The sequence below is a fragment of the Pseudorca crassidens genome, chromosome 3, assembly GCF_039906515.1.
Source record: "Pseudorca crassidens isolate mPseCra1 chromosome 3, mPseCra1.hap1, whole genome shotgun sequence".
Lineage (NCBI taxonomy): Eukaryota > Metazoa > Chordata > Mammalia > Artiodactyla > Delphinidae > Pseudorca > Pseudorca crassidens.
Window position 1 is genome coordinate 132,882,649 of NC_090298.1, and position 13,075 is coordinate 132,895,723.

The window sequence follows — 13,075 nt, forward strand, 5'->3', positions numbered from 1 at the left end:
AGGGCCGGATGAGGGCAATGGTGTGAGGGATGGCTAAGGGGACATGGATACGAGAGGCGCTGGAGGTTGATTCCACCTGGCTTCACAGTGTGCTGGGTGCTGGGGCCCATGGGAGTGACAACGATCCTGACTGAGGTTTCCTGGAAATACCAGGTCAGGGACACCAATAGGGAAGTCAGAGGAAGGGCCGGTTTGCAGGCAGATTGTATTCGTTTTCTATGGCTGCTGGAACAGAAGATTATCACAGATTCGGTGACCTAAAACAACACAAAGTTATTTGCTTACCGTTGTTTTGGTCAGAAGCCTGGCATGGGATCTTACAGGGTTAAAATCAAGGTGTGGGCAGGCCTGCATTCGTTTCTGAAGGCTCTAGAGGAGAATCTTTTGCCTTGTTTTTCCAGCTTCTAGAGGCTGCCCCCATTCCTTGACTCAGCCCCCTTGCATCCAGCAGTCACACCACTCCAATCTCTGCTTCCATCCTCACGACTCCTGGTCTGACTCTCTCACCTCCCTCTCACTTATTAGGACCCTTGCCATTACACTGGGTCCACCAGATACCCCAGGATGACCTCCCCATCTCAAGGCTGCTAACTTAATAACATCTGCAAAGTCCCTTTTGCTGTGTAAGGTATTGTTTTCACAGGTTCTGGGGATTAGGATGCAGACATCTTTCTGCAGCCACTATTCTACCAACACAGGGATAGTGTTGATATGGTTTTAGGCAGGGTCTCAGATAGGGTGTACCGATGATGTTCGTGGATAATGCCAAAACTTCACTTCCTCAACAATTTCCTCCTTGTACCTTGCTAAATCTTTCTGTAGAGTAGCTTTATCAGCAGCAAGAGGCTTCATTAGATGTTCATCTTCTTGTATTTCTCCTGCCCACTTTGGGGCAAGGTGAATTTCTCAAAAGGCAGGATAGCCAGAGAAAAGAGGAGTAATTGACCACCGTGTAATTGACCACCTATGAGGAACAGTCAAGGGTTCTTTGCTGGGGGGTGAGATGGGGGCTGAGTGTCCAAATAAGTGCTGAGAGGTACAGTCTGTCACTATCTGAAATTTGATCTGAACTCACATTGGGTTTAAATCCTGAACTTACAGAATCTTATCAAGGTAAAGGACCTGAGAGATCCTTAGTCCTACAGCTGTCAACCTAGGCTGCACGTTGGAATCACCTGGAGAGCATTAAAAAACACTTATGCCTGGGCCCCTCCCCCAGAGATAACGATTTCGTTCCAGTGGAGCCCAGCCTGGGCATCAGGCGTTTTCAAAGTTGCCCAGGTGACTAACGTGCAGCCAGGACTCAGAACCAGTGATTTAAGCCAACTCTTTGCCTCTAAATGAGAAAACCATGACATTGTGCAGATAAAAGTTGGGTCCAAGCAGAGCCAGGACCAGACCTCAAGTTTCCTGAAGCTCCATCCAACACACCATCCTGACGTCTACATTTCAGGCATGATTATACAACAAATCTGACTGATGGTCAGCTGAACTGTCCACAAGGCAGAGTCCACATCATTCTTGTTCACTGGCCTGTTTTCAGCACGTAGCACCAAGCCAGGGACCCGTGAGCGCTCAGTGAAAGGTTCACTGGATGAGTGAATGGGAATATACCTGCCAGTGGGCAGTTTAGTGCTGATAAGCAGACACCCGTTCCCTATGCATTACTGTCACTTCCCTTTTCTGACACGTGTTCTGAAGCAACGGCAGCAGGAGACCCACAGGCTTGATTCTTGGTTCTCTGTGGTCTCAAGCACAACATGTTACTGATTTAAAGAGTTCTGTAAATTAAGAATTGAATGTGTGACTCGTCAGTGACGTTTGCTGTTGAAAACAAAACTTTAAAAAGTAATAAGCTCCAAATTAAATCTGATCTTGTGCTAGGAAGATATTATGAAATAGATATGATGTGTGGGATAAAAGATAAATCAGTAAAGGTTCATTTTTGTATCTATACAAACATTCACAAAAGAGATGGTCTAGTAATACTCTTTTTATTGTATTTTTTGAGACGTCCTTCATATAACAAAATTCACCACTTAAAGTGTACAATTCAGTGTTTTAATAGCAGATTCACAGTGTTATACAATTATCACTACTATCTAATTTCCATCACCACAAAAAGAAACCCTCAAACCTTTAGCAGTCCCTCCCAGTTCTGCTCTCCCCCAACCGCTAATCTACTTTCTGTTTCTATGGATTTGTCTACTCTGAACAGTTCATCTAAATGGATCATATAATAGGTGGCCTTTTGTGTCTGGCTTCTTTCACTTAACATAATGTTTTCAAAGTTCGTCCATGTTGTAGCATGGATCAGTACTTCATTCCTTTTTACAGAAGGGTGCTATTCTATTGCATGGCTATACCACATTTTATTTATCCATTCACCCGTTGGGTTGTTTCTGTTTTTTTGACTATTAGAATAATGTTGCTGTGAACAAGTGTGGAAGTTTCTGTGAGCACATATGCTTTCATTTCTCTTGGATACATACCTCAGAGCAGAATTGCTGGGTTATATGGTAACTGTGTGTTTAACTTTTTGAGGAGCTGCCAGACTATCTTTTCCCTAGTAATACTCTTAACTCCCTTTACAGATTACCTAGTGTGTATGTATGTTTGTATTGTATTTAATTCTCATAAAATTCTCTGAGGTTGTTATTTACAACATTATTATTAAACAGATGACTAAATGGAGAATTTTAGGTTAAGTGACTTCCTGAAGGCCAAAGGGCTAAGTGATGAAGCTGGGATTTCAGCCCAGATATTTGGACACTGAGATTAGGGCTCTTTCCAGTGAAGCACTTACTAGGTGAGGTGAGTCATCAGATTTGTTTTTCGTGCTGTTGTTAGTTTTGCCATCTGCTCTGTATTATTTTTAAAAATCTTAATCTTAACCGTCTTCCTGCTTATGAAATAGTAAAGTGGGCTCTTATAAAAGAGCAGACATTGTAGTACCGTGTGATGTGAAAAGCGAAAGCCCCTGTTTATCCATCCCCACAGAGAGCTTACTATTCATAGTTGTGGTATGTATTCCACCAAAATATTTTTCCATACACAATAATATACTTTCATAATTATTACTCTGTGTTTTTTAACCTATCTGTTGTACAAACTGTTTTGCTTATTTTCTTGCTAACTGTTTATCTGGGACAGCTTTTGCTGTTGGAGCTAGTGGATCTGCCCCTCCTTTCTGAGGTAGCCATCTGTCTTTGAAAAATGTGTCCTGCTTGTAGAGCCCTTGAGTGTCTGATGGGGATAAGTTAGGCCATTGCTTCTCAAACTTATTGTGCACCTGGGAGTGTGAGTCCCCTGGGAATTTTATTGAAATGCAGATTCAGATTCCATAGGCCCAGGGAGGGGCCTGAGACTCTGCATTTCTAATAAGCCCCACCCCCCACCCCCACCCCACCGGGTGATGCTGACACTGCTGGTCCATAGACCACACTGTGAGTTGCGACGACTGGGAGTGGGGGGCTGTTGAAAAGTCTTGTGGCGCCGGAGCAGTTTCTCCCTGCTGAGCATGTTGTGCTTTTCAGAATGAAATGCTGGAGGAAGGGCACGAGTACGCGGTCATGCTATACACCTGGCGCAGCTGTTCCCGGGCCATCCCCCAGGTGAGACAGTCCTGCCCCTTCAGGGGGTGCCTCCACCCTGCACCCCACCCCCGTCCAGATTACTGACCTTCTCCAGGGCCTCTTACCCAAGGGGGTGCGCTGAAAACATTCAGAGAGCATCCCGTAAAACTGACACCAGCTTTTAAAAATTGCTCAGTATTATTTTCTTTTGAAAGCAGTATATGCTAACTGTACAACACCCAAACCACCGCAGAAAGGTAGAAAGTAAAAAGCAAGACATCCTCACCCCTCGCTCTACCACCCAAACCCCCCACCTCCCACCAAAGCATAATCACTGTGGACGCTTTGCTGCATATTCATCTGGCTCTCTTTCCTCAAACATCATGAATATTTCTGTGATTATTATTTTGTAAATTATTGTCATTTACAAAAGTGTGTAGTTTCCTATTTATACGGTTCTGCCGCTTGAATTTTTTACACTGTATTCTTTTTTTTTTTTTTTGCGGTACGCGGGCCTCTCACTGTTGTGGCGTCTCCCGTTGCGGAGCACAGGCTCCGGACGCACAGCCTCAGCGGCCATGGCTCACAGGCCCAGCCGCTCCGCAGCACGTGGGATCTTCCCAGACCGGGGCACGAACCCACGTCCCCTGCATCGGCAGGTGGACTCTCAACCACTGCGCCACCAGGGAAGCCCTACACAGTATTGTTTATCACTGACATTTTTCATGTTGACACACACAGATATTATTTTTACCATTATCATAGTTATATTATTCTTAGGTCCCACTGTAACCAAATCAACAGGCCACAGGTGTGTAAACAGAAACCATTCCTCTACCTTGCTCCCAATCCTAACCCCAAGAGCTCACTACTTATTAACAGCTTGGTTTTCGCACCCTTTCAGATTCTCTATACCTGTATTATATATGGATACACAAACACACACACTGTTTTGTGTTTTGTTGAATAAAAACGGGATTAAATTACCCTTCCTGTCCTGCAGCTGTTTCCAGCCATCAGTTTATGGTAGCAATCTTTCCACCTCAGGTCAGAGATGTATCTCATTGCCCCTAACAGTTACATAATGATAGTGTATGAATGCATCATACTTTATCCATTTAATCATCGACTTCTGGATGTTTAGCTAGGTGCTTCCATTTTAAGAATTTCTATACAACAGTGTGAAGAATGTCCTTGTGGTTACTACCCTTTGCTCACTCTCCAGTTTCAGTGACCTGTTAGCAGCCTTGGGTGTGCAGGCTGTGAACACATCTGCCACGGGATTCTGATGTGCTGAAAACCACCAGGCAGAGAAAACGGGCTTCTTAGTGGGCCCAAGTATGGCCAGGGGACTTTGTCCCAAGTGCATCGAGAGCCATGGACAGAACGTTTTTCTCTGCTTAGGATCAGGCAGCGGCCCCCACATAGGAGTAGGGGGTACTGGGGTAGGAGTGGGGCAAAGGCGGCAGGAGGGAGACTGTGCAGCTCAACGTAGTCGTGTGTACAGCTCATGGGCGGGGCACAGAACAGACTGAAGGGGAGGAAGGTTCTGTTCTGGGGACCAGCTGGTTTCTTTCTTGCAGCCAGTGTCTGGGGAGCAGTTCTGCCCCCATCAGAATGTCAGACAGGGCTACCCCAGCCTCCTCTCACTAGGTAACCATACCACTGATCATCCTAAATGAGGTGCATTCAACAGAGAAAACGGGCCCTGTTAATAAGACAGCAGGTGTGAACCAGGACCACCTGGGCAAACCAGGGTGTGCGGAAACCCCCTGTCTCCCCACAGGTGAAATGCAACGAGCAGCCCAACCGAGTGGAGATCTATGAGAAGACAGTGGAGGTGCTGGAGCCGGAGGTCACTAAGCTCATGAAGTTCATGTACTTTCAGGTGAGGGGTCAGGGTGGGTCTGGACCAGGACACCTGAGTAGGTCCCCACGCTTCTAGACACTGGTACTGGATTTCTGTGCCATGTTATTTATTCATTCGGCAAACACTTTGTAGTGCCCCTGACCCACCCTGGGGTGAGCAAGACAGACAAGCCTCTCCCTCCATATAATTCACATTCTAGTGGGCAGACGAATGTGTTCTGGGTGGGAGGAGAGGCTGACAATTAACAATACACAACAGAACAAGTGCTGTGAATGAAATACAATTAAAGAACCTCTGGCATGGAGGGTATCTTTGACATGGATGCAGCTTTAGGGATGGCCTCCACGGAGGTGGTGTTTGAACTGAGATCTGTATGATGTGAAAGAGGCTGGCAGATGATGATCCAGGGGCAGAGGGTTTCAGGCAGAAGGAACTGCAAAGGCAAAGGCCCTGAAGCCTCAAGGAGCGTGACATGTTTAAGAAGTGGAACGAAGCCAGGGAGGCTGCATAGTGAGCAGGGTAGGCAGGGACCTACTCATACAGGGCACTGCAGGCCAGGGGAAGAACACCTGGATTTTCTTCAAGCACCACGGGAAGCCGCTGGAGATTTCCGGTGACATGATCTGATCGAGGTGTTCTGGCTGCTCTGTGGTTGATGGATGGGAAGTGGGGGGCAGCACAGGTGTCAGGGGCAGGAGGGCAGAAGGGTGGCAGCAGGGAGACCCGTTGGGAAGCCAAGAAGAATGAGCATTTAAGGGAGGAAAAGAGAAAAGACAGCCAAAGCCTCCTCTGAATGAAAGGTAAGAGGGCAAGCTGGTTATTATGCTTATTTGGAAGCCATTCAGGAATGCAGGCTGATGGCTTTAAGACCACCCTCTGCCCGGGTGGGGGTCCTGCCACACACTCTGTGCCCTCCACGTGTATTTATGAGCCTCGTAAGTAGGCCTGCAAGCACTGGCCCAGGGTCTGCCCTGTGCCCAGCTCTGTGCTGGCCTTCTGGGGGAGGGAGATGGGAGCATCTGGGGAAGGTGCAGAGAGAGCCTCGCAGGCAGAGAAGCCCAGGGTTCTGTCTCATTCTGACTATGTTCTGTTAGTTATTTCAGACCTCTGACAACTTCAGTTTTCTTACCTTGGAAAGAATGCCTATTTCACAGGTTTTCTCTAGGGATAAATAAGGTCTGCTTGTAAAGTGCCCTGTTTGTAGAGCCCTCATTACAGAGCAGGTTTAACAAAGGGCAGCTGCTGTTATTAGCATCATGCACCTGCTCTCGAGGAACCTAAAATCTCTTCGGGAAGGCAGGTTCAAGAGAGAACAGCTACCCCAAAACTAAGTATGTGCTAAACTGAGGGCCTCCTGACAGGAGGTATTTAGAGAAGGGAGGAGCTGAGACAATCTAGAACTGTGCTGTCCAGTAGCCCCATACGGCTATCTACATGAATTAAAGTTAAATAAAATTTAAAATGCAGATCCTCCATTGCACTCGCCTTTTCAAGTATTCAGTATCCGCATATGATGAGTGGCTGTTGTATTGGACAGAGCAGGTATGGAACATTTCCGTCATCCCAGAAAGCTGTGTTAGACTCTGGAAGGAGAAAGCGTGGCTTGATCTGGTCTTTGAAGGCCTCCCTATCTCCTTTCCTTGCTTTATTTTTCCCCATAGCACCTATCACATTCTAATAGAGAGAATTTGTTTATTTTGTTTTCTGTCAGCCATCACTAGAATATAAGCTCCTTCTGTTAGAGACTTTTTCTTCCGTTTTGTTCCCTGCTTTACACCAGGGCCAAGAATGGTGCCTGGCACGTGGAAGATGCTCAGTAAACACCCGTTGATTGGATGAATGGACCTCTTTCTCTGAGCATCCTTCTCACTCTCCATCTCTGCCCCCTTATTGTCTGGTGCCTGCACTGTCCTAGGTCTTGGGATACACACATGAACAAGACAGTGTTTTCCTAGCAAGGGCGTGGTGAATGAATTCATTGGTTTGACTCACTTGGGGGCAGGTTCTGGGCTTCCCTCTAGAAATCAGCTTAGTATTTCAGCACACCTCTGAGAAAGACCTCTGGGCAGATTTGCCTTTCTCTAAATGTCCAGGCTCTGACTAGGGCCCCAGGGGAGGCTCGACCTCACCAGAGAGTGCAGTGAGGCACCCCACCAGGCCGCCGCATCCTGACCCGCTGCCCCTCTGCGTGCAGCGCAAGGCCATCGAACGCTTCTGCAGTGAGGTGAAACGGCTGTGCCACGCTGAGCGGAGGAAAGACTTTGTCTCTGAGGCCTACCTCCTGACCCTGGGCAAGTTCATCAACATGTTCGCAGTCTTGGACGAGCTGAAGAATATGAAGTGCAGCGTCAAGAACGATCACTCTGCCTACAAGAGGTCAGGGCCCCTCCCCCTCCCCCATCTTCCTGGGCCGCTGGCCAGTGGCCAGTGGGAGGAAGAGGACAGAGCCCTTCTAAGAGTCTCCTTCTCGGAACTAAGCTAGCCAGTCCACAGACACAGTGGGGTTGGGGGCCTGCCTCTGTTTCTGCAGTTTAAGGAATAAGGTGCAGAGCTGAGTTTTGGAGAGCTGGGTCTTGGCAGGATTTTCTGTCTCAAGGTGGAATCAAATCCTCATTTGCCCCACCTGTGGAGCAGCAGCATTTTCTGTGTCCCATGCAGTCTGAGATTATATTGTGATTAATATAATCATCAAATGGTCACAGGAGTCATTCTCTGCAAGGATCAGAAAGCTAGTTCAAACTGCTTATGTAGAAGAAGAAACTGCGTTGGCTCCCAGCACAGAAAAGTCCTGGTCAGCTTGATCCAGGTACTCAGGTGATATTGTTGGTCTGGTTCCCTCTACCTCTCAGCTCAGCTTTCCTCAGTATCAGCTTCATTCTCAGGCAGGCTCATGCCCTGTGTGGCCTCCAGCAGCTGTAAGCGTCCCGCCAGCCAATGTAGCGACCCCAGCTCCTAAGGACGGAAAGAATGCTCCTCCTTGCAAATACTTTTGCAGAAGCCCCAAGGAGGATTGTCATTGCTCCAGCTTGGGTCATGTGCTGATCCCTCCATCAGACGCTGTACTATGTATGTGTATGTTGGGGCGGTGCTGATGGGAGGGGTGCTCGTCCTTGGGGTCAGTTGGAGGTCAGTGTCAGCTCACAAGAAAAAAGGACTGAGGGAGGCGGAGGGGTCCGTCCTCTCCAGAAATTTGGATACAGCCACCCAAAAGTGGGGGAGGGCAGGCGAAAGCAGCCAATGTACTTTGTGTTGGTTGAGGCTCAGATATGCTCCAACGTGTCTGTACACATCTCTTGGGAAGGATTTTCTGTGTCACTGCTGAGGAGGGCCCCCCTCCGGAGCCACATCCTCCCAGGGCTCCATGGCAACTGGAGAAAACAGACAACATACCTCACCGTTTTATCCTCCTGAGTGAATTGAAACCTGGGAGTACCCAGAAGACAGAGCCCCATTCAGAAATGGCAATTTTACAAAGATTCCATAGGCAGCTAGCTCATGGTACAGTATCTTCCCCACAAATTCTCCCCAGATATGGCCAACTACTTCCATCATGGTCACAGCCGACATGCTCTGTGGACCGGCTAGGGTCACGAGCAAGACAGGTGTCTTGTCTGTGTTCCATGGTCCATCGTGACACTGGCTGCATCACCTCCACCTCCAGGTCAGGCTAGAGAAGTCCCAGTGCTGTGGTTTTCTCCCTTTAAGTCCCGCTGTGTTCCCCACACCCATCATCCCTTCACCTGTAATCCCGTCAGGTTAAATAGACTTTGGTTTTCCATACAATGTTTAGAAACATTGAGGTTTTCCTACAAATAACATAATACGCAATGAAAACAAAACATCCTGCTGCCTGCGATTCTTCTCCATGACTTACCGTGCAGTTTCACTGGAGGTCACTGTGAGGCACAGGGATGCCCGTTTCGCTCTGTCCTACCACAAGCTGGTTGACGGGATGCTAGCTGCCCTTAAACTTTCCTGGTCTTTGAGCTTCAGTGCATTCTTGCCTCCTAGTTTCAGATACCCTTATTACAAGGGTGCAGACACCTCCTAATGAAATGACTCCAGAACACGCTCTCCTTTGATGTTAGAGTCACTTGTGATGTTCAGAGCCCCTTAACCTCAGGGACAGTGTATCCGGGTTGGCTGAGAAATGGGGCCCATGAGGCCCGGCTGAGGCCGGCTGTGCTTGAGCGTCCCTCTCTGCAACACCCCGTCCCAGGGCGGCGCAGTTCCTGAGGAAGATGGCGGACCCCCAGTCTATCCAGGAGTCACAGAACCTGTCCATGTTCCTGGCCAACCACAACAGGATCACCCAGGTGATGGCAAACCCATGTTAGTCCTGGCCTGGCATCCCGTGACGCAGGCCAGGGCCTGGAGGTTGGGGCGGGGGGCCCACGAGCAGAGGAGCTCTGTCCAGGTCATCCATCCCCTTTGCCCTACTCAGGCTTTAAGCTGCAGACTTAAGTCTCCCCTCCCAACCACAGATGGCCCTTTTCACCCTCTCCGGAGTTTGTTCTCTGAAAACCTTCTAGCCAGTGTTCTGCCTCTGCATCGGTGTAGATTGAGAGCTTGGGTTCTGGAGTTAGACCGCCTTGTTTTCTCATCCTAGACGCTCCACTGACCCACTGTGAGGCCTCGGGCAAGGTCTAAGCCTCAGTTTCCTCGACTGTAAAATGGGGCTGTTGTTTTGCCACTCATAGGACAGTGGTGAGAAATAAATGAGATACTATGTAAAAAGCCCTTAACGTGTAGAGCCTGATAGACAGCAAGGACATAAAAAGGCGTAGTCATAGTTGCTGCCGCCGCTTTGCCAGGGTATTCCCACACAGCTGTGGCTCTCACGCTCTGCCTGACTTAAAATAACCTGTCTTGTGCATCTGTCAATTCAACCTAAACAGGCACCAGCAGGAATGTCAGCAGGACCCAGGCCTGAACTTGAGAGGGGCCTTCAATCTTCAAAGGGTTTCCGGGCTAAAATCTTTCTCAGGGCTTCACTGGGCCTTCCCTGCTCTGTGTTACCTGCAGAAGGCTCCTCAGTGTTGAGGCTTCAGGTTTTTTCCCGGGGACCCAGCCCCACGCCTGAGCCCCATGCACACCCTGCCGTGGGCCAGTGTGTCCCTTTGGAGACAAGGGGCCTGGGGTGGAGACCTCAGGCCTTCTTGTACAGGAAATGTCTTTGTACTGCTGTGTCCTGCCAGGAGGGAGACACCTGCTGGCCCAGCTCTCCTCCACTGGGCTTGGTCTTCCCACCATCATCTGAGAAGACGTCTTGGGCTCAGTCCACACTGTCAAAACTAAGCTGAGATTACCACGGGCCTAGCTGAACTGCTTTCAGCTCAGCCCAATAAAGCACTTTCTAACCATCAGAACTGCCGGGAAATACAATGGAAGGCCCCAAGGGGAGCAGGTCCCTGCCATGGGGGATGTGCAGGAACTCTGACCAACCACTGTGGGCACGTTGAGGAGAGGCTGCAGGCTCCCCTCCACCTGGGGCAGTCAGTGAGGCTGGGCACTGTCCCAGGGCCCAGCGGTGGCCCATCCTGGGTGGTGTGTGTGTGAGGATGCAGGACAGTGGCTAACCGGGTGGGGGGGGCACTGCTGTTTAGTGTCTCCACCAGCAACTGGAAGTGATCCCAGGCTATGAGGAGCTGCTGGCCGACATTGTCAACATCTGTGTGGATTACTACGAGAACAAGATGTATCTGACCCCCAGTGAGAAGCACATGCTCCTCAAGGTACAGCTCCCTTGGTCACACACCCCAGGGCCTGGGCTTGCCCTGTCACCTCCTTCTTATTTAAAATCATTTGTTTTTAATATTTCTTTCTTCTTACTTAAGCACTGATACAGATCTTACTGCATATAGTGTTTTGTAACCTGTTATTTGCCTTGAATATGTCATATACACCTTTCCAGACATCATTAAGGCTCTTTCTACAATGTGATTTTTTTTCTTTTCTTTTCTTTTTTTTTTTTCTTTCGGTACGCGGGCCTCTCACTGCTGTGGCCTCTCCCGTTGCGGAGCACAGGCTCCGGACGTGCAGACTCAGCGGCCATGGCTCATAGGCCCAGCCCGCGGCATGTGGGATCTTCCCGGACCTGGGCACGAACCTGTGTCCCCTGCATCGGCAGGCGGACTCTCAACCACTGTGCCACCAGGGAAGCCAGTACAATGTGATTTTTTAATGGCTGCCAAGTATTCCATTGTATGGGGACATTGTTATTTAACAGATCCCCTGTGGTTGGATATTTGTTTGCTGAACTGCATTGAAACTCTGTAGAACACCTTCGTGTCCATACTCTTGTTAAGCCAGACATCCTGGAGGAGAAAACTGCCAACTCAAGGGGAAGGCAGAATCTTCAAACTTTTGCTGTATTTTGCCAAATGGGTCACATTTGTTTCATCAGTTTACAAGTTTCATTTTTTAATTGCCAAGTAATTTTTATTATTGTAGAAAATCTGGACTATACAGAAAAGCATTAAAAAATTAAATCTCTTACAATCTTTCCATCCAGAGATAACACTTTTAGCATTTTGATGTATATCTTTTTCGTTTTTTCTGTGCTGATATATTTTCATATGTATGTAATTTACATATGCAATTTACATAAATTTTGTGCACGTGTAATTTTTATCCCACTTCATTAAATGCATTTGGAAGATTATGCAGCCCTTAAATAATGTTATATGGATGAGCTTTAATTTCTTTAGCCATTATTCTATCGTTAGCTGCTTAGATTATTTCTAATTTCCCTCTGACAACAATAGCCCGGAAATGAATAATCTTCTCCATATTCATATGCATCACCCCTTTTGATTCGTTTTTCCCCAGAACCTCCCCTTTCAAAATTCCAATGCTGGTTTGACTTTTTTTTCCTCTCCCTGTGGCCTCCTGCTATTTCAAGAATCCCAGCCCTGTTGGTGTTCCCTTCTTAACATTTCCATAACATCTCGAAGAAGCTTGCAGGACAGTGTGGCTTTGTGTCTTGTTCACTCTGGCTTGCTCTGCACAGTCAGAAATCCAGAGAAGTCACCCAGAGCTCAGCAGTCTCTCTCACCCCCAGTGCTATGCCTGGGCAATTACCATAGCTCTGCCCAGAATTGCTGCTTCCACTAAGTAGGTTGCTAAACCCCAGTCCACCAAGCATCCTTAGATGCTGCCATCAGATTCTCAGGCCCTTCTTTTCTCTTGCCTGCTTTTAATCCTCCCACGCCTCAGCTTCCCAACCTTCTTCCCTCTCAGTTCTCTGCCTCCTCAACCTGGACTCCTGCACTGCTCGTCTCTGCAGTTTGTTAGTGAACTCAGATGCCACCAGGGAGCGCCTTCTGCCTTAAATGGAAAAGTCTGGTGCACACCCTGCGGAACTGCAAAATGCAAACGCCCATCCTCTAGTCCACTCGCGTAGGTGTCAGACGTGACTTATCCCCAGTCACATAGCAACTGTGTGCTGAGGGAAGCTGCTTTCAACCTAGCTATTCAGGCCTCCTCAGGCTTGCTGTACATTTGACAAAAAGAGCAAAAGAAGCCAGCATTCAGGAAAGTGTTATATGGACTGGAATATCAAGAATCAGCCTGTCGACCTGCTTATAGGGCATTGTCAGGCAAAAATGTGGTCTTTTTGTTAATGAAG

The 13,075-nt window shown here is 48.1% G+C and overlaps 1 protein-coding gene across 2 annotated transcripts in view; it reads left to right on the top strand.

Annotated features, from left to right (window-relative positions):
* Positions 1-13,075, top strand: part of CYFIP2 (cytoplasmic FMR1 interacting protein 2) — a 131,629-nt gene that overhangs the window by 21,623 nt on the left and 96,931 nt on the right. For both annotated transcript variants that reach the window (XM_067732387.1, XM_067732388.1), the window contains exons 4-8: positions 3,537-3,614; positions 5,362-5,463; positions 7,640-7,821; positions 9,665-9,761; positions 11,052-11,180. In XM_067732387.1, coding sequence (XP_067588488.1) covers positions 3,537-3,614; positions 5,362-5,463; positions 7,640-7,821; positions 9,665-9,761; positions 11,052-11,180 — 588 coding nt within the window. The remainder of the gene's footprint in view (positions 1-3,536; positions 3,615-5,361; positions 5,464-7,639; positions 7,822-9,664; positions 9,762-11,051; positions 11,181-13,075) is intronic.